Below are 26551 nucleotides of genomic sequence, written 5' to 3'. Positions count from 1 at the left end.
AAAAAATCATACTGGGACCTAGCAAGACTGATTTCTAAGAAGACTTAAGCACTCACGAGATTAAGAATGAGGTGGGAGAGGCTGATAGTAACGGTGAAGAAGATTCAACGGATTAAACGGTTTGGACACGTCATATGAAGAAGAGATCCGAAAGCTTTCATATTGAAGGTTACAAAGTGGAAGCTAACCGTAGAAGAAGAGGAATGCTTTATTGTGAAAAGTTGTTTACAAGTTGTGAACAAGAGCTTATAAGTAACCACAAAGCAAATAGAAATAAATGAAGTACATCACAACTATACACAAAATTCAAAGAAATAAAATACAAGATCTGCGCAGCTTTTTAGGGTTTTCGTTTACAGCAATCAATTCGGGAAGTTATCCAACGATTTACGATAAATGAAAATGAGAGTATTCATTTTGATACTGCTATTTGAAGTTTACGTTGTTTGAAAGCAAATCTCCCATTACCTTGTAATTTTTGTATAATTGAGTTTATCAATAATTTTTTTATCACATAATTTTTATTACATATTTATATCTTATATTTCCTTAACGGAACTGGTATATTCAAGACAAAATTGAATTTTGCAAGCAAAAATCTACTTATGCAGGTATTATATATATAATGGATCTTCAAGTTCTACCACTGAATCAATTTTCTCTGTGCAAATTGGAAAAATAAATGTGTATCAATGCAGCAAACAGTTTAAAATTTATTCAAAAATATACAAAATTATCTTTTATAAATTATATTATATGAATATATTTCTTTATTTTGTACAAGGCTTTATTATACAATGCTGTTCTTCCTAAGCACCTCTATCAATTTGCAGTACATGGACTGCCCCTTTGGCCAAGAAGAGTATCTAAAATAATTAACGTCAAAATGATCTTGCGCGATTCTGCACGATTCTATTGAACATTGCCTGCTTTTAATTACCCCAAGTATCAAGAGGCCTTTTTCATGCCTCTATGATTCGGCAATGGCTTCAAGTTTTCCCCAATAATTCAAAACAACTTTAATTTATGTGGAAAATGCAACAATGATTTCAATTAGAAGACGTTATGTTTTTAGCGTACCGAAAAAATTTTACTTAAACCAGATATTAAAACCAATGATAATGATTTTTGGCACACAAGCAGTTTTTGAATGTTACTTTGAGAAAAAATTTTGTTGTGCGCGCGAGTGGCCACGGAAAATCGGGAAATACACTGGAAAAAATCGTCAATAATGTGGAAGGAATCGAAAATCTCGATGCAATTTATAAAAACAAGTATTTAGGGCGAGAAAATTCTAACAATAAAGGGGTTCACTTTTTTTTCGAAAAATAGTTCTTTTTGAAGATACGTGTTGTTGCTGTTTTTTAGTATTGGACCCCTAGTACGAGAGTTATTGCGCATGCTCAAATTAGTCAGACTATAACTGTGTGGATTCGCGACTTGAGTAGACTGAAATTTTTGAATTCGATCCCTGATTCGGAAAAGAGCTTTAACAGCTCGAAATATATATATTCATAACTTAACAGGATTCCAAAAAATTACAACCTAATCTTCATAATTCTCGAACTGGAATAAGGAAAAGAATTACTTGTATAAATCAGAATGACAGAAGATGCGTTAATTCATTAATTTATCGAAGGATGGTAATTCCTCATAGGAATAGGTAATTTTATCCCCGTATAATGTAACAGGAATATTTAAAAAATACCTGTAATCAGTCCTTTGCAAGTGCACACAAATTACAGAATTTAAATTTCAGTCACAACGTTTTCAGGGTGATATTTCGACTCATCTTAATTAGAAACATTTTCATGTTGAAAAATGATAATTTATGAATGTATTCGCTTAGGGAGCGTTGTCATAAATACGGTGGTTGGTCGAGAAAAACCAAAGTGTCAAAAGGTGTGTTGTCGCGATATGAAAAATCACTCCAAATTTTGCATTTTTGCAATTCCTCCCTTCATATTATCATGAAATGATCATCATTGTTTTATCTTGTTAAAGAAGGTTCACAAATATAATCCCAAGACTTCAATAAAAAACTGTCGCCATCAGTTTTCAGGCAAATAAAACCATCTTTGCCTTTTTCAAAGCAGAATCACCCTTTCCAAATCACTGGTACGAATACTTTCTTATTTATCAAATGTGGTGGTGGATATAGGTTATATCTGCAGTTATAAATCGATGGAAAAGCCAACTTATTCTACTTAAACTGCGTCAATAAAGCCTGGTAGATGATAATTCGAAAGTGCTTTTTGTCAGAAGTGGGATAGCTAACGAGTGCATGATTCTTCAGTCAATATACGGAAAAAGAGTTTTTCATACGCTGATATCCTCTTTTAACCCTCTAGTCTCAATGCGACGGGCTTCCATCATAATTTAGTGGAATTTTTCCATGATACATCTAATTGTTGCAGTTTTTGCTCTCCCAAACGCTCGTTGTCAGTAAAAACGATACAGCCACGTTTGAATTCACCTGCCCAAAATTTTACGGATACAAATGATAGTGCAGAGTCTTCTCATTTACAGTAAAGTTTTCATTTCTTCTGAGAAGGCTCATTTTCTTTCAAAAACAAATATATATGACAGCTCGATACTTAGTTTAGAAAAATCTTCACAACGATCCATTTATATGATTGTCAAACAAAAACCAAGCGTCCAGAATAGGTGACATCTTCAGGTTTGAGGTCGAAAACTTATCAGAGACCTCTTACATAATAATAGTTCGTTTTATGATACTTTCATCAGTTCACTACTATTGAAGTAAATTCACAAGATATGACATATATAAGATATATGATACTGAAATAATAATCTGAAATAATATATCAAAGTCTTTAAAATATTGTATATTTCAGAATATATTTATGTATAAACAAAAAATGGGATAAACACAACAAATGATAATGCTGAAATATGTATCACTAAAACTTTGAGAACGCATATATGCGGTTCATGAAGTTATAACAGATCTCATTCTTTTTCATCTTGTAGAGAATAGATCAGAAGGTGAAACCAATAAACGTATGTTTTAATTCACGAGATGAATAAGAAAAAATATCAGAAGAAATTAAACACGATCTTGAATCAGAAAAAAGCACAAAACCTCAAAAAGTATTATTGAACATATAAAGATGGTTAGATTAGGTTAGGTTGTAGTAGCTGTAGCTTCAATATTTGGAGTTAGTATTAAATACATATCGTCACTAACTGGAAAAAAATATAGGACATGTGAGAAGAAACCAAGAAACAATGTATTCCTCTTAAAGTTGACAATGATCATATAGGAATGAAAATAAACAAAGATTAATGAAGAAATTCTAGTATCGAAGCAGTAGCCTTTCTGTGATGTGAGGAAATTTTATAAAAGGAATATGAAACTGAATAAGAAGCAATTCCAGTCTGGATGAGATCATTACTTGATACCACTAGATCCAAAAGTATTTAGATATTGGTACTTCTCCGAATTAGCTTCCTTATAAGGCAAGCCACACCAAAAAATACTTGAAGAGGTTAGAATTTGGCAAATGTAAAGAAAAAAAAAACAAATTTAGTACTAGATTGAATAACCATTTTTAGTAAACGCACGTAATAATTCGGACAAGAAACTTGTAGTGGCGAAGATCCAACCTTTTTGCTTAGTAATTACTTCGAAATCTAGAGCAGGATTGTTGATATCGTTTTGATAAAGATGAAATGAAAATTGAAATTTGTTGAAGAAATTTACGTTTCAGTTTAAGTTTAAACCAATTCCACAAACAAATTACTTGAAATTTGGAAACTTACTTACAAATTCAAATATGTGAATATGCAACAGAGTGAAGAAATAATAAAACTACTAAGATAATGATAAATTGCCTTGATTATAATAAGATAAAACTTAAAAACATCAGCATAGACGATGATTTATATATTTAAGTACTGTAATATTGTTGTTGTCACTTTAATACCTCCTATGTGAGAATTAATGCAAAATTTGAAGATTAGCGTGTAGTCCTTTCATATATAGTTTAAAAGATATCTTAGATATCTTCAATGTATAGAGTATACGTGTCCTTCATCGCTCATAATACCGAAAATCATAATTCCTCTTATGTATGAACCTCAAACATGATATATCGAGGTCAAAAAACGTTGATGATGCTAAATTAGACAGAACAATCTACTGGCCACACAATTTAGACGACAATCAACCCTGGTGACGAACTCTACCAAGCTGTTAACGGTATTCTGTGAAACGGTTGTAATGACATGGAGCTGGAAATTACTGAAATTGGTAGTGAGTCCATTATTCAAACAGAACCTACTCAAACCTACTGAAAATAATCAAATGCTTAAGAATGATCTAATAATATCTGAATAACTGAAAAATGAGCTTTCATTAAAGGGTTAGTTACGATGTGGGGCATAAGAAGATGATCAGACAGTTCGTAAAAATGAAGGACATGATATCTTTCTACAAAAAAAGAATAGAGAGAAATTGAGACTGGCATTCTTATCATTGATGAAGACACATTTAAGATAGGTGGAAGAAGTTGCTACTTTGATAGCAGAAACAGCAAATATAAACGTATGTTTGGTGGTTCCAATGATATTTTTCATATGGTTGTAAATTGAGAAAAATTATGGTACATATTGAAGAGATAGAATCATTTTTGTAGTCATGTTCAATTCCTAAAAATCATAATGGGTCACTATCATTTATGTATGTTGTCATCTGTGTATGAGAAAGTGTATTTGTTGCACCAGGGCTAATTATTTTGCTCCGTGAGACCCACTGTATGTCATTTTGATTTTTGGTATAGTCTCTATTAAGATGAATACAGCTCTATTCTAAGGTGTCTAGGGTAGTCAACATTTAACAACAACAAACTTATCCCCATAGAGCTATTGCTGCTGTTTTGCTGTTGTCATGGAGGAAAAGCAATACATTGTGCAGATTGAGGATCTTGTCATCCATGTTGTATCACAGTATGTGTATCAGTTACCAATTGATATGAGAGACCACTATCTTCCACTGTTTCTCTAATAATCACACAACGATTTCGTAACAAGAGATCATGGACATTTTTGTGTGTGGTAGCAGTTGTGGATCCTCCACCGACAAGCTTATCTATACACGTTCATTTACCATAATAAAGTTAATATTTTCTCATGTGATAATACAGTTTTTGATGTGACTGTCAAATCTCTCAAGCGCATGTATTTGATAATTGCGCATTGACTTACATGGTCCATTTTTAAGCAAAGATGTGACTCCCTCGAATTCTAGTTTTTACTGGAGGCAAGATTCACCATGTTTATACTTATCAGTTTAAAGGGTGAGTTTATAATAGGTCACACTCTGAAGTGGTAATACTTGTATATATTTTTCTGATCTACTTAGGTATTTACGAAAGAAATGAGGAGTATAAGATATAAACATAAACTAATTCGTCTGAAAATATTGAATATAAATTAGTATGGTTATTTTGAAATTGGATTGAAAGGGGTAGTTTTGAAATTTGCCTCTATTAAATAGGTGTTGAATTAATTGTTAATAGTTAATCGATCTAAACTCAAATTTCAAGTCTTGATTTTGACGTAGAATATAAACCAATCATTTATATACATATTGAGAAAAAATTGAAAATCATATTTAATAAGAACGACTTTAATTTCTTTACAATGGGAGAGTGATTAGAAAAATAACGGATTGATGCAACATTGAAAAATTTTCTGATGAAAAGTTATGTATTAATTAGATTTTCACATATATAAAACATAAAAAAATCAAATTTAATGAAGATACATGAAAAATCTAGAAATATTATATGGATTGTGAAAACACCCAGGTCATAATTTTCAAAAGCAACCATGTTATTGTACCGAAAAGAATTTGAAAAGGTGGCTGATCAACTAATCTCATATAGGACTTCAAAGTTTGTTCTTCCGTATGAGGAAATTTCTTAGTAAACGTACTTTTCTAAAAACTGACACTTATAGCCAACTCTCTCACAATTTTCAGCTTTGTATGCATATACCTAACTCTTAGCCTGGGTTTTGCCGAACACCTTTAAGGCAAAAGTTCCCTAGAAATAGCTCTTGACTCATTTTATGAGTCATTATCTGATGAGTTTAAGCATATAAAAGTCGAATATTGGAAGAGGTAGTCAGATGAATCTCTACTCACTTCATATTTGCTTTCATAGAGATGTTTCAAGAGCGACGAGTTCTCTTTCATTCATCTTGTCATGTATTCAGCCAATAAAGGTTAAAACTCTGTGACAGAGACACTTTTCACAGATTGAATCGAGAGTGATTGTTTTTCAAAGCAGTCATTAATGTTGAACACACTGTTTACACTACACCAACACTCACAATTACACTGTCCAACGCGCGTTTCGATAACCAAGTTATCGTCTTCAGAGACTGAAGGTGAACCTTCACCAATAACGGTTCCAGAAATTCCAACTTAGTTGGAAAACTAAGTACTAATATCAGATTGGTAAAGTGCTGATATTTGGTTTCTCATATCATGGCGTAGGTTAAGTGTTTTTTCAGTCTTGATTATCGAAACGCGCGTCAGACAGTGTAATTGTGAGTGTAGTAGTGGTGTGAACAGTGTGTTCGCCAATGGTTCCAGAAATTCCAACTTAGCGATCAAAGCCTTGAATCAGGTGTGTTAATACATAATGGAGGTGCTAGGGAAAATGTCTTTGGTAGACTATAAAGAAGTTTTTGACGATCTAGAGGGATTAATCCACATTTTTAAAGAAGCCTGATAACACATTCATAGAATCACAGGTTTCTAACATTGATTTCAATGAAGAATTGAACTTGTTTTTCAAGATTATTGCGTTATATTAACCCAGCTTCAATATCTATTCCGATTTGAAAAATCCTGTACTCCTGACAATAAATTCTAGAATGCCAAATGCAGAAAATTGGAAGGTTTAACTGGAGCAAATACGTAATAAAGAAGTGTTAATCAGAATAATGATAAAACAGTAAAACATTGCTCAATAAAACTTATTTTTTGTACTTAAATGATGATTTTATGTGATTTTAGTATTGGTTAAACTAATAAAAACAAGTGTTAACACCAGGCCAACATAATTTTCTCTTCAACTTTATGCATTACCCTCAAAGGTAACTCAACTTTCTCAAGAGAAATTCGTTTTGTTCGTTGCTGATGAAATATTGAAAATTTCTTAAAGTTTTGTTCTTAATGAACCCACTGTTTCTACCCACCTCATTTCACGGTCGTGGATATATCATTTTAATTTATTTACATACATCATACATAAACAATAAGATCTCCTTACATCCAACCGTGAGCAATTACAAGTTTTATTTAAAAATATGTTACAATTTATGTTACAAATATTTAATTTTTCTTATTTAATATTTATTTTAAAATTTCCATTTTATCTACGATGCAAGCCGACAAACACATTCTAAAAGGGTTAATTCGAAAGATTTGGCAGCATTATTTTCACGTACTTCCATTTATTTTTTGTTTTTTCAATTATATGCAAGACTATTTCATATTATTATACAAGTTTACTAAAAAATGTGCAATCACTATCTTGAGAAAATATAACGTTCATAATATTGACAAAAAGTGATCCAATAGTTAATATATGATGCAAGTAAACATTTAGTTGTTTATTTGCTAAATATATCGTCTTCATGTGAGCATTGAGGTGTAAATTCCACAACAAAACTGTTATTTTTTGTAAATTTTTCTCAAGTGTATTCAACAGATAATATATTTTATTCTTATCCACCTTGTTTTATTCATTATCCTGTGAGATTTCACAACTTCAACGGATGTGAATCTAGTTTTTAACATGCAATTCAGTTTGGGAAACTGATCTCTCCCTAGAATTTTGAACTTGGATAGAATCCTCTCCATAGAAATGCAGAATGGAAAAGATAATTGTCTCGATAGCCCGTTACTTGTATTCACACATTTCGAATGCCCAATGGAGGTATACAATTCATTAATTATAGAAAAAAAATTTATCGTCGTTTTGATCTCACTAGAGGATTCATGGCTTTTTATGAAAATGACACTTTTTATTGCAGGAATTGGTACTGCATCATAATTATATTACACTATTCTTTTATTATCCTATAGGTTGTTTCAAATGGTATTCATAGTATTGGTATATTTTTGCGATCTTTCCATTATGTAAATTGGACACACCTTTTCTATGGATTGAAACTGTTAAGTGGACATTGTCTTACGGATTCTTCATCGATTTCCATACTTGAACGATCACTTAACTGACATTTATTTTGTATCTGCCTTCGGATTTTTTATTAATTACTGCGTGGAAATCTAAAACACTAAGACGTCTTAAAACAATTACGTAGTATGAATAATAGATCTGATGGGAATTATGGTTACGGCTGTACAGATTTGATTATGGCGACCGCATTCAAAATGTTATGGCGCTTGAGCACTTCTTTTGTAAGTCGCACTAACCAGGTAATACAGAATCAAAACAATTAAATACTTCAATATAATTTCCCTTGAGTATATAGTGCATGATGAACGGATAGAAACAAAATTTGAGCCTCAACCAAGTAGCTTTTCGGTTATTCAACGCTAATATTGACTAAATTTGATTAACTAACATGATAAATCATAAACATGAAGTTCCTCCATGAATTTGCTAGTTTTTAATAAGTAGTTATCTTATCCATTGTGTTCCTTAATCTCTTGTCAGATAATTACTTATTCTTATTTCTGTAAATTGATCCTTTTATTTAAGTTTGATATTGGAGCGTGGAACTACTAAAGCTTCCCTTCAATTTTGTCGGACAATGTTATTCTAGACTTTCGCATGTTTTAAATATCGTGAAATCGACATGTTTCGCTTGTCGAGCAAATCAATGTATCTCAAAGTTTCGTCCGACAATAATTTTCCTGTATTTTTTATAAAAAAAAAATAATTCGTTCAAACCTGATATGAAATTTCTGATCATCCCTTAATTGTGGTGAAATTACCATGTTTCGTTAAAGAGAAATAATCACCGCAGAATTCTTTCAATACTGTAATGTTGTCAGACTTGAACAGCTTGCTGGTAAACGTTTTTTACTATATAGTGGCAGCTGGACTATGAGCTTTTTAGTAGCTATCGGATTTCATGAGCCATATCCTGGTTTATTTCTGATAACTTTGTAATCACAAGCTATGAATGAAATATCTAATTCCACATTATCCATCTGCATTTTCAATCCAATGTCATGAATTTCGGATTCCTTTCACGGATGACCATTCGATGCTTCACAATTGTGATATGATGCCTCCATTCACCTTTTATCCTTTGATTAACATTTTTCACATACTTTTTTAGTATGATTTTCCATTTCTATTTTATGACTACAAAGCTCTTCATTTGTAGAGGCTGATATTGAAACAATGTCAAATATTTTATCTTCAAATAATTGTTCTTTTATTATTTACTTTGTTGTTAATAGTATCACCGTCATTTCACTAGATCCAATTTATGTTTTTGTCTTTATCTAATCTATCTACTTTGTACAGAAAATCAGCATCAATATTAAACGAATTTTCATATTTGAATCTTTCAGTTTTCATTGGGCCACTTTTCTTTGTTTATTGCAGAACGTAATTCGAATTTTATTCCTCAAGATAGCTGAACTACCATTCGAAAATGCAAAGTTGAAATGCTCAGGAATACTTACAGGGGACTGTTGAGCTGCCAATACGTCAAATCTTCGCTAACCCATGGATTAGATGGTTGAGTGGGGGTTATAAGAGGATCGTATTCTGTATAAATCTCGACGTGTTGTACCATACTTTCTAAAGCTTGAGACACCTTCATTCTTGTTTTTGATAAACTATTTTTTAGTAGCTCTACCTGAAATTTATATTTTTACGATAAATAAGTTTACTTCATATAGTATAATCCGTACCTCTCGTTTACAGTCTTCTATAGTCTTTTTTCTAGTTCTAGTGCTTCCATTCCAGCTCCTAGTAGGTACAGGGCAAGGTTCTAACGAACTTACCATACCTGGTGGCGGGCGATGTACTCTCCAATACGCCCTTTCTTGAGAATCACTTACCAACTTATCAGCTTTTTTTAAACCTTTTGATAATTTCACCTTAAACATAAAAGAGAAGTTTGACAAACAATATAAGTATCTACATGGCGTTGATTATTCACAAGTGGCAATATAATGGTGAATTGTGGTGATAAATTCAAGATTAATATGATAAACTTATAAATGGTGATCCGGGACTTGATACAAAAAATTTAGAATAATGCTGTTACACAAGTTTTTCCTTATGCTAGTAATATGATCTTCGATAGTATATAGTACAAATTTATTCATTATGTCTCCAAGAAATGTTCGTATTTCAATACCTTCTGTAAGTATTTTCAATAAATTATTACAATTTATGATAATTTTCTTCAGAATGTTTCTTTATGGCGAACAGTTTTCTTAGCATGTACAACAATAAAAAATCTACATATCTCCTAAGCCATATATTGAAAAATTGAATTTCACTATCTTTCTATTATACTATAGAAGTTACACATTTTTAACTATTGAACATGAGCCACCTCTGGCCTTTAGATAGTAGTGTAGAATCATTAATTCAGTCCAACACAGAATTTGAATGTATAATTTAGAAAATATACTTGAATATATGTTCTGATTCCGCAGCTCACTAACCAAGGGTCATATGAGAAAATAACTCCCGAATTTTGTGAATGAAGTCCTGGAACACTGTGTATTAAAACGAAAAATTTATGTTAATAACTAAACTTTTTGTATTCTAAAAGTTAATATTATTGTCAAACTCAGTGGAACGGTTGGTCTTAATCATATTGAACACACTATTAACTGCTTTTCAAGAAAGACTCCTGGAATGCAGAAAACGAGCAGAAACCTTTATTTCAGAATCATATATATTCATTTATAATCATCTGCCATCCCGACATCGTTCCTGCTTATGTTTCATTGTTCGAAATAGTAACAGTGCAAAACAAAAAACAGCATCTATACAAACGAAAGTTACGGCTACACTGGTTTTTCTACAAATATGGCATTTGGAAGAGGAGGTTTCAGGCTTCAGAAATGTCGTTGCACGACTATCTATTTATTACTATTGTCAATTGAAATCAAATCGATATCATCTTTACTCGCATTTCGAAATAATTCCAGGGTATATTCACTGGAAACTATTTTTAATTCCGGCTATGCTGCATACTGGTTGCTATGGTCTTTGTTACTCAGTTTGGTTTTTTTCTGTATATTGAATTTTTTTTCATTTGTATATTTATCTAGTTATTTTTTTGTTTGTTTTTTTAGTGTTTACAAGCTTTTGTCTACAAATTGTTACAATTTTTTAACAATGAAACAGCTAATAATCGTTAACCTTCAGAGCATGCATACTTTTTCTGTAGCAACGCTAGTTTAGTTACTCAATAGCTCACTTATTTGGGAAAACACAGTTGACAAATCAAGCTACATAATCATGTAAACTTGATTATTGTACTTAATTGTAATAAAATTTACTGAAGTTTTGAAATGTGATTTTTTCTTGTTGATATAATGGCAAGGTTATACTATTATTTCGTGATATGGAATTTTTAGAAAATGATCATTAAGAGCACAAATAAATCCAAAACAGAAACAATATCTTCTCAACTGACTTTCAATTTTAATTCTATTTCGAGCAGTTTGCACCACTGTAGAGACCGGTTTTTTAAGCTTATTTTTGTAATTTTTTTTCATACAAACTTCAAATTAGATATAAAATCTAATTAAAAGACTTCATTATACATGTTTGGAAGTAATTGAATAAATTTTTACTAGTTACTATCGAGATACCTAGCGTCTGATGCTTATAACTCTTTCATAATGAATGTTTCTAAGATGCAAAAAGTATGTGCAAAACTGATGCCCATTTGAACAACAAAAAGTTCGCATAAATATTCGTATTTACACTTTTATGGGATTTAAAATCAAGCAAACTTATCAGAAAACTTAATTACGTGTGACTTATCAAATATGCATTAAAAGGAACAATATTTGAGTCTGTTGAAGATGTGAAAGGAAAAGCGACACACATCCTGAGGAAACAAGACTTCCTCAGCACTGTTTTGAACAATGTAAGATTCGCATGGAGCCATATAGAGATATGGGAGGGGCATATATTGGTTATAATTAATGAATATTTATAATATCAAAAAAAAACAGTCTGGTTATTTAATAGCCAAACCTCGTATACAATTTTTTGCTGTATAATTTTTCCAGTCTATAAAAATTGAGATAGCATATTAATTTACCTGCTCTTCCGCTTGACTCATTATGAAATCCCATTTGTTGGCTAAATTTTTCTTCAGATTACTCATCGCCTCGATCTCATAATCCTCTAACCCATGTCTCTGCTTATTTCTTAGAGTTCTTTTTGTTAAGTATATGGCGTACTCAACATTGTCGGGCGGTCTATTCTGCCAAGGCCAATAATAAGGATTCTGAAAACGATAAAATCAATTATAATTGAATTGAAGAAAGAATTTAGAAATCATGATTTTCCATTAATCATTGATCAATAAGTCACAGGTCTAATGAAAGACGGACATGGTCTTAATTTTCATAACAATACTTTCCATCGGCAATCATCCAATCAGTCCAATGCTTTGTCAAACTTGCTACGTCATATTTTTGTTTTTCGTTAGGCATCAGAATGGATGACTCTTTCAAAGACAATTCCATAATTTGATTAAAACTTATCTTTCTCTAGCATCAAAGTGATAGAGCCTATAGGTAGAATCTGGAGAATGTGGTAGGTGCAAAAGCAATTCTGAGGTCAATTCATCAATTTGTGATTTAGTGCGTTCCTTGGCCTTGTGGATATGCAATCATATCTTCTTGAAACTTTCCCTTAATTTGTGCTTCATGAAACACATCCTGCCTTTCATTTCATTTTTCATTGTACCCTGGATAAAATTAACTGCTTCAGCAAGTTCATTTTATCTAATTCTAGAATAAAAATTCTCTTGGTCTAACGGTATACTGTAATGCTCCCTGTTGGTGTTTTCCTATGAGCAATGTGTCATGTTTATCTCAAGAATTCATAGAAAGTCATAATCCCGCAATTTGATTATCACCTATTTGTTTCTTCATTCATTCAGTTGCAGAATGAATAAATCATCTTCTATGATAGGCTCATATCCGTTGGAAAAAAATACTTTTCATTTTGCTTGTACAGCTTTGAAGTTTATCCAGAATTATCCATTGGTTGTTGTTTATGAAGAGAACCCGTTTAAAAAGAAGGTTTTTCACGTTCAATAGAGAATCAGTTTCAAATAATATCTTTGCTATTTCTAGATAATCCCACAATATAACGTCTCTTTTAAATGTCCTGATCGTTAATCTTACTTGTACGGTATTTTTCAAAGTTAATACACGATTCAATGATGGTTAAGTTTTTTTCTTCATACTTCTTAATTCAAACAATCACTCAACGATATGTTTTCGCCATGAAAACAATTTGGAATCAACAAAACGAGTTATAGTTTTTATTTGTCTAAAAAATCTTAACAATAACTATTGCTTAAAGGATAATACTTCAAGGAAAAAGATATTATCTATCCGTGATACATAGGACTTATTGATTGATTGTATATGTCTTTAAGATGATTTTTAATGATGTTTTTTATAACAAAGCAAAACCATACTAACCTGAAATCGGTATAAGGAGCTATCATCTTTAACTACGAGGTTCTTAGAGTCGCTTATGGGAAAAAAGTATCCGTACTGACATAGTTGATTGGCGATGTTAAGTGCTTCTGCAAACAAATTTCAAATTAAAAGGAAGGAAAATAACTGGATGGAAATTAGTGTCATAGATATTTCTATCATCAAACTTAATGTGTTTGATTACAAATGTTTCTTATTGATGGTTTAAAATGAATTTTACTCTAACATCACTCAATAAGTAGTGTGACTTACTAAGTGATCAATATAATTTTCTTCAAGAACAATACAATCATTCCAATGTTTCTCTAACTTCTCGATGTCGTGCTTCTGGAAGAATTCGTCTTAGACCTCGAAATAGGCTTCAGTTTTAGCAATTGTTTCTTCATTCCTTACCGGCGAGTATTTTTTTGAGATAAACGAATAGCCAGATTGCAAATCTGGACTATACAGTGGATGAGGAAGCAGTGCGAAGTGTAATTCGTTCAGCTTAACCATCGTTGTTATCGACTTGTGAATCGGTGCATTGTCTTGGCGAAAAGGTGGTATTTTCTTCGACATATGGGGCCATTTGTCCTTGATTTTTGCATTCAAACGATCCAACAACTCTATGTATAACAATATAACATGCGCATTCCAAAATACTGAAGCCATAACCTTCTCAGCTGACTGTGGTGCCATTGGATGCTTCGGACATGGTTCACCAGCTGCTGTTCACTCATATGATAATCATTTTGATTCGTAGCGAAAAATCTGATTTATTACAAATAAACTTGCCCATAATCTGCTATGAATCATCAACACGTTGTTGTTTTTGATCGACCGCGAGTAAACGAGGCACCCATTTTGAAAACAGTTTTCTTGTGGGAAAATGTTCATGCATAATTTTGATCACACTACCTTCTGATATCTTTACGGACTCAGTTATCTCAAGCAATTCCAATTTACCATTAGATATAACCAATTTATGGACTTAGTTGTTTTTTAGAGTAACCACCTCAATTGGACGATCAGAATCTTCACCATCATCGGTGTCTGTACGATCACGTTTAAACTCAGCAAACCAGAAACAGTTGGTTCTTTTCGATGAAGCAGTGTCTGGGTTTGAAGCTATTTCTGACATTGTACAATATTTTTGTATATGATAAATTAACATACGAATTTTTTTTTCATCCATTGGAATGCAGGAAGATCGTTACAAGAAGCCGCCAATTTTTTTAATCTTGGAAGAAGTTCACATATTTCGAAGGTCAAGATATTTGATGAAACTGGCAGTGTGAAAAATATTCTTGGTTGGGGAAGAAAGAAAATGGAGAAGTTTAATGAACTTAAAGGACCTGAAAATTTAATTTTGAAACAAAAAATAATGATACTAGTGAAAAATCTGTAAGAAGAATAATTAATAAAAATAATTATCATCTTTATAAAGTGCAACTACAAGAATTGAATGAAGATGATCCTGATCACAGTTTTGTGAAGCAGTTATGAATGAAACTGAATAACATTGTTTTTTGCGATGGAACAACATTTAACCTAGACGGTTTTGTAAATCAACATGATTGCCGGAATTCATCGAATAATAATTTACATTGGATGTAAAAAAGTCATACGTATAAATCTACAAAAGCTAGACGTTTGGTGTGGAATGGTTAGAGAAATATTGATTGGACCTTTCTCTATCAGAGACAAACTCTTAGAGTAACTTCAATGTAACTAATCGGCAGTAAGTGTTTAATATGAATCACTGGATCACTATACCAGTGAGTGACTCCTTTTTGACCTTATTCTACACTTATTGTTTCCATTTATTTTGTTCCTATACTCAAATAATATCTCTTATCGATGTTCTTCTTTGAGATGGCAGCAGGCGTTTCAGCTTTTGTACTTCATTATTGTCGCCCTAATTTAACACTCTTTCACTTTCACTATATTTGATACTACACTTGAAACGTTTTATGGGTTCTTTAAAGGATTACAGAAGGATGTCATGTTGAATTACCTCGTTAGGGACATGATAGGGTGCGTCGACTATTGCTCGTAGTACTCTATTTTGGAAATTTGGAACAATGGTGGTATTAGTGTTACTGGCAGTATCCAATAGTTGTATGTCGTACGTCTATTTAGTTTTTAAGAAGGTTCTATAAAAGAGAACCTTGTTATCTATGGACAGTTCCTCCAGCTTAGACGTATATTGTATCCTCTGGTTGTTAAATTCTTACAAAATCGATAGGTAGGTTCATAATTCGATAGTTTTCACTATTTTTTGTGCATTATTTCAACTGATTAAGAAGGAATATGGATTATAATGAAGAACATATTGATGAACGTGCTTTTGAAATCAAAGTGGACGAAAATTATATTACTGAAGATAAAAATGAACGGATTTCTGAAAAAATCGAACGAATTCTCACATGGGGAAAGTTATTATGATTTACAAAAAAAATTGAAATATATTGAATGGACATGTTACGTATATTCATTCTACTTCTTTGTCTTTGATAAGCCATATTTTTTAGCCAGAACTTTAGTTTGAGGATGTTAGGGTAAAGAATTGGTTCTAACACACTCCCTTGTGTCTTGTGCCTGTCACAGTGCAGCGTCTGTTGATTATGTTCGATTTAGGAAGTTGATAGTTGGGATGGGGAGGTAGTTTCTTAAGCTTCCGGCATGCCGCACTTCATCAGAAACTATTATATATCAAGGAAGGCTGCAGAATACTATCTTCTGATTTCAACATCTCCATTATTTGATCATGGACTTCCTCTATCGTCACATGCATGTCTCACACAATTAATTGGTTTGCTTTCCAATCGTTTGAGTCCTTTTTGACAAATTAATGTGCTTCCACACAGCCTAAGGTTTTCATCTTAAAGAACTATCATAAATGTGACACAAATAGAATGGATTCACTCTATTAATAAAAATCTAGCTTGATTTGAATCGATCTGCATTAGTAGAATATTATAGCTATATCTTCTCAAGGGTGTGGTATTACCCAACACTCCCCTATTCAATTTCTAAGTGAGTACTTACCATTCAACTTTTATGACTTACCGGATTCTTCGATTCCGAGTCGTTCCATTAGCCATTCAATTAGGTCATACCCTGAAAAAAGAGAATAGATCAATCGATATCTTGAAATGAGTACATTGTGTTTTTAATTGAATATTCTCGACAAAAAACTTCAATAGTGACACATTCAAATGAATAGTAAAATTTAAATATGATTGAAAAACATAGTTTAAACAAAAAACACGCTTTCAAAGCACAATGAACTAAAAAGTTGAAAATAATTTTTAGAATAAGGACTAAAACGCTTATTATTATTATTTTTCATATTAGGGTTTAAGGCTTTATAAGCGTGTTTGTTAGTTTTTTAAAACTATGACTTTTCAGTTTTATTATTTTATTTTATAATTTTTTTCTATAAGTTCTAGTATTGTAAATCACTAGCAAAGGCGCAGGGATGTGTAACTCTTCTCGAACAACATAATAACATTTAAGGTGTTAAATTTTGAAGTAATATTAATGCAGTTGATATAGTAAAAATTAAGCAGAAGACATACAGTTGTGTAATTTAATTCGATGTGAAGAGAAAATTCGCAATGATAATTTCTAAAAAAAAGTTTGCCTCAAAATAATTTTTTTTACAGCGTGATCGGGATTTGAGCCTGTGACCGGCGAAACCGAAGGTTGACGCCTTAGCGCGCACGGCTAGTGAACGCAATTGAAGTAGTGGGATATACTACCAGTAATAAGCCACAACAAGCTCAAAAACAAACATACATACAGGTAAAGCTAATAAAAGCGTGTTTAAAAACTAAGCTGAATATACAGCAGGACCCGAACTCCGAAAATTCACCCCCAGTTCGAATTATAACACAGAAAATCTATAAGGTATATTTTATTAAATGAAATTAATGAAATAGCAAGATTTTGGATGTATATTCAATTGTAAACTTCATATTCATTAAATTTTTTATTAGAAATCTAATATTTTAGTTTTTCTGAAGGTGTTGAGTGACAAATTAGAAGCGTTGTCTTGTAATTTACGTAAAAATATTTTTACGTATATTTTTACGAATATTTAATATGGAAACGGTTTCTACTGGATCAACTTTCGCCTATACAAGGGGCTCAATTTCATTTAGATCATCATAGGAATCTCATCTTCGAATTCAAAGTCATCGTCTGTATATTTTTCGATGTTTGATAGAGACCATAAAGGAGTCTAAAATTTTTTTATTAGATTCGCCTTTAACTGATGCAACTTCCCAGCATAATAAAACAGCTTCTGTCATAGTGGTCTTTTTAAAGACATCGGATACAGTATATTCAGATTCCAATTTCTGTTGTTCCTTAAGCAGAAGTTTTTTCTTATAATTCACCCTATACGTTTCGAATATGTTTTGGTCTATTGACTGAATGACAACCTTACAATTAGGAAGCGTGTATAAATCTGTGAAATTACAATGAATGGATTGCAGGTTTCCATGAAACGGATGTTCCCGAGTATTATCGAGTGATATGTTCAGCGTAGATAAGAATTTCTTCACTTCAGGGATGAAGTATTCTTCAAGTCACTCTAGAAATATATGTCTTTTCACCTATACACGTGGCTTTTGTCCATCCCAGAAGTATTTGCACAGGGCATGAAAGTCATTCTTTCTAGGGAACCTGGAGCCCTAACTTTTGAATCAGACTTTTGTCTGGTATTGTTTTCCTATACAATCCAGACTCACACGCAATACAGATTTGCTCTGCGGACGAATCTTTCTCTTTGATAACGAGAAAGATTGAATTGGATTTGTTCTAGAATGGTTTTACGGCGCCAGTGTTTTTGTTATACAACTTCTCATCGGTTATTTTCAGTTGACGTATTCCGTGTTTTTTTAATTCTCTAAAAAACCTTAACTGGTAGAAAATTCTCTTCAACCAAGTATTTCGCCTTCTCCATCAAAATAACCCCTGAAAAAGAAAAGTTTTTTCGTCGCTATTCTATAAACCATGTGAACAATGCATCTTCGAGTTATGTATGAGTTTTCAATGTCTTTTGAGCACCTGGACCTTTTTCATCTCTTATATTATAAGATCGTATCTGCTCTTCATTCTTCATAATATCAAAATGGTAGAGTGGCCCGCATCATATATCTGCACAAAAGAACTAGAAGGAATATCTTTTTTGATTTGATCCAAAATCTCACATTTTTGAGAAATAGTCAGGAGAAGGTATTTCCTTTTCTTCGAAGTCGAAGCCATGATGTAAAATCAAAAATAACAAATGCTTATAATATCTACTCGACATTCGGTAAGTAACTGGCGTGATAACAAGTGAAAAAGCGAGCGGTGGGGCGTTTGTATTACAGAGATGTTCGCATTAGAAGTGGTTCAGATTGAAGAAGTCCTGCTGGAGATGGAATGAAATCGATAATAGTTGTACTGGATGATATGGGTAAAAAATACAATTTTTGATGTCTTGAACCAATCAGAACTAGGTAATTTTTTACTAGAAAAAAATCGCCAAATAATTTGTCATTTTTTTAATATCCTTCAATGCATCAAGCGAATGTTTGTGTGCTATTTACATTATCCCAGATGATAATTTTACAATGCTTCAGCACTGTGACCATGGATGATTGTTTTTTATGTTGCACACTACGTTAGGCTTATTTTGAATATTTAGTGGTAACTTAAATAGTGAATGAGCTGTTTTGTCTCCATCCAATAAAGTTGCTGCAATGCCCGATGGTGCAACAGCCAATGTGATGTATTTCGCCGAGAATTAGTGAAATGTTTTGTCAGTTCCTGTTGAGCCTAACATTTAATTGAGAGTAAGTTATTACCGCCAGTGATAATTGATCAGTTATCGAACGGGATGAAAAATGATTAAATTACTAAAATGACTGTTTCAGAATAGGGGTTGGTGATAGAAAAGTGAAAATTTGGGGTTATATCGATTTTTTAATGGCACATTATAAAATATTTTTCTCTTCTTTTATTTAAGTTTAACGTGCCTCGACAGCGCTGGTTATTGGCGCACAAAAACAATCATAAGATACATAAGTTAAATAGAGGACTGTTACAAAATCTATTACAATGCATAAATTAAATTATATTTTATTATACAGCTTGGTGGCTTTAAGAAACTCCACGATTTACCTCATTTCCGTCGGGCAGCTAAGCGTCTCCCTGATGTTGGTTTTCATATCAAACTGTTGATATGCAGTAGAGTATTTTCTACCGTCGGTGAGGATGTGCTTAACAATTACAAGAGCCTGACAACTTTGGTTTGGTGATTAAAAATTGAAATTTTGTCCAAAAAATAAAAATTTAATGTTAGGGGTGGACAACTCTTATCACTTAAGGGTACGAAAAATAGATAGTAGCCGATTCTCAGACCTACAGAATATGCTTATGAAATTTGATAAAAATCGGTCAAGTCGTTTCGGAGGAGTATGGTAACTAACATTGTAACAGGAGAATTTCATATATAAGATGTAACTCGAAAAGTTCTTATAATATACTAAAGTCTTTTGAATGTACAAAAACATCCACGAACTTGCAGACTGTAAATAATGAAAATATTCCTCCTCAATTGCCACATTACACGGAGAGCCTAGTTATGAAAATAATTATGTTGAGATAATTGCAGTAGACTTCAATAAAGTAGCTGCTTCTTAATTTGATTTTTCTTATTAGCACCTGTACTACTTTTGAAAAACTGATTGTTGAATTATATGAACAAATCTAACAAATAAAAAAAATTATCACGTTCATTATTATATCCCTTATACAAAATCTAAACATTTTTTTCTCTCTTTCCCTCATTTGATAGAAATATAAATTGAGAATCGATTTATTGCAATATTCATTCAGATTGAATTTCATAACAAAAGAGACTCAATTTCTAGTGGAAAAGACTCGATAAATTGGAAGAATAGATACGTCTAACTGACTCAATAAAACTTATGTTCCAAAGTAAACAAGAGTTCAAACTTCCTCCCAGTGTGCTTGCATTTCCAATATTACAATCAATAAAAAAACGTCTTTCACTATAAGAGATTCTAATTTGAAATATATTCTATACTTCAAATATTTACTTTTTCCTTGAAAAATAGTCAATTATTATTTCCAATTATGACTTTTACTAATATATACCATCTGTCCTAATTTGTATGTATTTCCAGTTATTCGATTTAATATTTTTCTATAAGTTTCTTATATTTAATCATCTTATAATTGGTGGGAAGTAGAAGGGATAGAAATAATTTTATACCCTCAATGATATACAATGACCAATCTTTTGGAATCCGTGATCTACTCCACATTTAAAAAATCGAAAGCTGCCTACCAATAGCAGAGTAAATTACCATTTTTCTAAAGAAAATTGATACATATCAATATTTACAATTTGAAGAAAATGATAGAAGTATTCGAATATCAAAAATTGAACATCCTATTCACTTCGCGGGGAATACTTAAGATATCTGGATCTATCTATGTCTGTATAAAACAGATGGAAAAGTTAAGTTGAATCTTCTTGAACCGTTAGTGATATTGATACTGAATAGAGTATTCTCATCACCACTGAAGTCCACTTTCAGTTTCTGAAGACGGAACTTGGTTATTCAAACACGCGTCAGACAGTGTAATTGTGAGTGTTGGTGTAGTGGTAGAGTAAAGCACCTGTCAATACATATCATGACACTGCTAGTTACATATCCCGAAGGTGCAATAGAAGCTGGAATTGAAGGTATTAGAAAAAATATTTCTTAGGAGATCCTCTGTATTCTCTAACGTAGCTTCTCAAAGGAACAAAGACGGAAGAAAATTGACATTTCGTAAAAAAAAGTCATATTTTATACATCAGTATGAAATTTTTTTCACCACAAAATGCAGTTCAGATACAAATTCACGCTTGAAGAAAGTGTGTTTTTACCTGAATGCGAATCACGACACTATGTTTGCCCAATTTCAACAACAATTTCTGAACTTACCACTACTGAATCGTCTACACGTGTGAAGGACGTATCAGAAATTCTTAGAAACGGGGTCTGTTGCCGACGCGTTGCGTTCAGAGCGACCTATATTTGTCAAGACTAATGATAATATGGAAAAAGTAGCGCTGGCATTAGTTGAGAAGCCGAACCAATCTGCATTGCGACTATCGGGGGAACTTCAAACTTATGGGACCTTTTCAAAAACCGCTTTTTTGGACCTCGTATCCTCTCCGACCTCTGAACTTCAATCGAATAATAATTTGAAGCGGGCAGCTTGACATGCTTAGCCGGACGTTCTCCATTGAGAACCGTTGTTGTAAATGCATTGATCAAGTTGGGCATCAATTTGAACCCTATTTCGAATCCCATTTTTTCTCATAATGCAAAATGTGACTTATGCCGACCTCTGTGTAAGTAATTTGAAGGGGGCTAATAAAAGCCACGCGGATGTCTAGAGCTCAGATCAATAGTAGTCAAGATATTTAGTTGAAGGTATAGATCATAAAAAAGCATAAACAAAAACTTATAAACACTCAACGAATACGTTTGATTTTACTCCTAAGATCCAAAGATACATCAAAAAACAAGTTAACACTTACATTGTCTTCAGAGTAAGTTACAGTTTTAACCTAAGAATACGGATAGAAAATTTTCTTGTTGACTTGAACATGAAGACAAATAAATACTTCTCTGAATACTGATCTCACCAAACACGTTTTCAACCGAAAACTACGGGTAAAGAAAAAACAGAAATGAAAGCCAACTGTACTATTCGGAGTTATGGTTGAGCTGAGCTTTTAGACTGTATATTTCACCGCAAAATAATTCTCTGAATAGTATTTCAATTGAAGAGATGTCAAAATAGCAAAAATAGAAAACGAGCGGTTATGAATACTCACTCACCTCAAGTTCCACCCATTAAACAAAGACGCTTTCAGAAGCTCTCTTCAACACAGCTTCGTTTATCATGAATAGCATTCTCTTTATAACTGAATAAAGGCGGAAAATTGAAGTAAATACCCGTACATGTAAGTTTTTTACAAGAATTATGTTTCAAAAAATTGCTGCATCCAATATATGCAGACATAGAGGTAATCACGATTTAAAAATATTGTTCTTTAGGTTGTCGACCATGCAGAGAAGTAAAATAATTGAAATTATAATTCTTCTCATGGAGCACCAACATTAATAGCTTTGTGACTTTGTGACTACAAAAAATCTGAACGGAGTGGCACTGGTGGAAAGATATCGTTATCCTACTACATCTGTCAGAGAACAATTTGAGTGAGAGGTCGAGGAATCAGGCAAGGCAAGTAACTTTGCAGGTTCCTCTATATCAGTTCCTGGGAGGTGGACTTTCACCTGTTCATCCATCTCTTGTGGACATCCGAGTTCTCTTTTCCCTATTGGTTTCCCTTCGAGTACGATGCGTGGCAGTCTACTCTCTTCCATTCTTCTCACGTGGGCGTACTAGTATCTTTTTCTTTATCTCTCCAACCTTACGATGTCTTGCACTACACAGTGATCCTGATTCGATCTACTCTTGTTTTTCCCACTATAGTCCTTAGCGTTTTCATTTCGGCTACCTGAAGCATGCCTTTCGTTTTGTTGGTTTCCTCTCTGGTTTCTTCCGTATGTCATAATTGACCTGATACCAAAAATGCTTCACACTAGGAACTTTCACAATGCAATATCTTTAAAGGAATTGAAGGCTTTTGAAGTAATTTTCACATTATGCTAATTGGTCTTAATTATTCCATATTCCATGCTAAGGGGCAGTTAAATATTTCAACGAAATTTCCATTTTTATGAGAATGATGTAATTCAAATGTTTCTTTGAGATGCGCTGCAAACATTTTGTCTCATTCACTGCTACTTTTCACCCATTACAATTCGTATATTGGTATTTAGGTATTTATTAATTATGAGCGATTTATTTTGTTTCTGTCCACAGTGAATACTCAATTTTCTGTTAAGCTGATTAGGCTGCTAGATATTTAAGTATATCATCGGTTTTTGATTCTTCAATATAATTTTTAATTGAGTAGTTCTATTTTTTGATCTTAGATTATCGATGGAGACTCAAATTCTTTTCCAAGTTTTATTTTTTCTCTGTTTACTCATTTCATTATTAATTGAGTTCACTCCCAGACAGTATCTTCAAGATTTCGTGACAGTACCGCATTATTGAGGTTTCTTTTAGTTTTTAAGAGAATATTTACGACTAGTTCAATTAAATATAATTTTAGAAACCCTTCCCAGATTGTATATTGGTAGCAGCATTGAAGAGTGTTGAATTCTAAGAAATTTGCTAGAATTGTTCATGAATGTTGTTGATAAAATTTTGTAATCTAAACTCGATTAATTTGTTTCAGACCTTTGGATGATATTTGAAGAGGACAAAATTCGATTTGAGTATATATAGTACATGAAAAACAAATTTAAGTGATACATACCCATGAAAGCTGCAGGGATAGATGTAAGAAAGAGTTTCTGACTCCTAACAGGGACACCTCCATGTTCCGTATCCTGCATTTCTCTCACCAGCCCCTCCATCTGTGAATAAAAGAAAGTTATTTAGCACGCGCCATAATTTAACATGGAGAATATAAGACATTATTATAGTCAGATAATTACTTGAGTCTTTTTCCAGATCCGTGACAAAAATTGTACTGATTACACTTCTTGTGAATGACATTTGATAATAATATGAACCAATTGAGATATTTTAATATTTCGATTTAAATTATGAGCAATCAAATTTATCAAATACATTTTTATTTGATCTAGATACATAAATTTAGTTGATTCAAAAGCAACAGCTCATGCTGTCATATATGATTTATCACTGATGAAATCCGAAGAGTTATCAAAAAAATTGTATGCATTGACGATCCAAGAAAAGCATAGAAAAACTTGGAGTGCAGTTAATGGAAGAGGCCGGTCAAATGGGTTTGTAGGTGAATTTTCACAAAACGAAGCTTAAGTTGGCGGGGACAAATATTTTTTTTTACTTTTTCTGCTAAACCGTTTGTTCGTCGTTTGTTCTTGATTGTTCGATCAAATTTGATGTTTGTTCGAAATTCATTATTTTATAAATTATTATCAAAATTTTGGCCGTAACTCAGCTCTTAATGTAATCAATTATGAGTTTTTTTATTATTCTAGCCAATCTCAGACAGTTATCGTTTTTTTGGTTTATTCTATCGTTTTATTCCTAATAATTAATTATTCAATTCCCTAGCATCATCATGTTCCAATTATTATTTCTGCGCAAGGGCGCTTATACAAGATTACGCGGCTCATTTGAATCTTGTTTATATTAATCAACACAAATAATATTTACAGTTAGTTTGACCTGTATACTCCTAAAATTTCAAGAAAACTTGAAAAAATTGAAAAATGAAGGAATTCGGTAGTTTTAGGAATGAACCAAATATGACTATTATGCATTTTGATCCGCCGAATATAAGTCTAAAGTTTATTTTCATCATTAGCTGTTTAAAATCTACATAAATGTTAAAAAATGCTAGAGTATTGCGTTTTTAATAATATAAAACATTTTATGGAGCCAATTTATGATTTTCATGAATTTTGATTTGCTGAATCTAAATTTTGAGTTATTTGGCTTATACACCTCCGAAAGTCTGTATCAATAGCAAAAAATCCATGAAAATTACTAGAAATCGACGTTGTTATGATGAAAAAATTTCTTAAATCTGAACAAAATGTATTTGTATAAATTTGGGGATTTTTTAGCGCATAAACTCTGAAGAATTTAAATTAAAGAATAAACATATCGTCATCTCTCCTTTCCTCTATTCACCGTTTTAAATCTTTTTAAAATCGAAAAAGGAGGTTTTTTACCTTTACCTGGAATTTCTTTGTTACACTCAACATTAATGGACATTTTTTGTAACCTAAATTTGAAGTACATGATTATGAGATGATACATTCAAAACTCTAAATAAAATAGACAGAAACACAAAAAGGCTTTTAGGAAAATAACGAATGTACAGATTAGATAACGAAAGGCACGCAAAATATAATACACTATAATATTGCCTGATGATACTCTTTTCTCGGCAATGCGCTTTTTTTTTCAAAAGTTGTAGAGTAAATTAATTTGAGTGTTCGATAACCAAGTATTTGTAAATATTATGTAAACGAAAAATCATTTGGAATATCAATGAATTTATTACAAGAGCAGACAATTATGAGTGAGAAATTAATACACGAAAATCGTCTTAGTGAAGTTTCATATTTCAATCCCAAATTTTTTGTACTGGTGATACTTTAAGAATTCATATAAATGTTGATTTTTTTAGTATATATTACTGGTCTGACAACAATTCTCACTGGTAGCGCTAGATTCAATATCAAAGTGATTTTGTTTTCATACTTTCTATATTTCAGTTCTACACATAGAGCAATCTAGCAAATTGTCAGAATCAGCTAATACCCATTGAAAAATTGCCGCCCTGAGGTGAACAACGACTTTTGGTCTGAGTTTTTGTATGATATATGAACTCATTTATAGTACTTCAAACATTATTATCTCCATTTTGATTGTTTCTAAGAAAGTTGCTACTTAAAGAAGTTCCTAATTTCCTCCTCCAAGAAATGTGGCTTTGTCTTTTTTTCCACTATGCAATGTTGTGCAAGTAAGTGTAAGTAAGCGATCAATATAGTCTGAAAAGCAAATACATTAGAACTATTAGCTTATTTCATCCAATGAAAATGGGATAACTCCTTCTACCTTTCACTGGCTCACTAATTTGCAACATTGAAAAGTGATTAGGGTAAAAGCACCAATTGT

General features: G+C 32.2%; 1 protein-coding gene across 3 annotated transcripts in view; it reads right to left on the bottom strand.

The window, feature by feature from the left end:
- The window catches only part of LOC130894131 (regulator of G-protein signaling 9), an 83993-nt gene that overhangs the window by 35613 nt on the left and 21829 nt on the right, over positions 1 to 26551 (bottom strand). For all 3 annotated transcript variants that reach the window (XM_057800729.1, XM_057800728.1, XM_057800730.1), the window contains exons 3-8: positions 24189 to 24288; positions 16787 to 16837; positions 13718 to 13824; positions 12319 to 12507; positions 9935 to 10123; positions 9704 to 9879 (exon numbers count right to left, since the gene is read on the bottom strand). In XM_057800729.1, coding sequence (XP_057656712.1) covers positions 9704 to 9879; positions 9935 to 10123; positions 12319 to 12507; positions 13718 to 13824; positions 16787 to 16837; positions 24189 to 24288 — 812 coding nt within the window. The remainder of the gene's footprint in view (positions 1 to 9703; positions 9880 to 9934; positions 10124 to 12318; positions 12508 to 13717; positions 13825 to 16786; positions 16838 to 24188; positions 24289 to 26551) is intronic.

The sequence above is a fragment of the Diorhabda carinulata genome, chromosome 5, assembly GCF_026250575.1.
Source record: "Diorhabda carinulata isolate Delta chromosome 5, icDioCari1.1, whole genome shotgun sequence".
Classification (NCBI taxonomy): Eukaryota; Metazoa; Arthropoda; class Insecta; order Coleoptera; family Chrysomelidae; genus Diorhabda; species Diorhabda carinulata.
The sequence above is the reverse complement of the archived record's forward strand: the minus strand, read 5'-3'. Positions and strand labels throughout refer to the sequence as shown.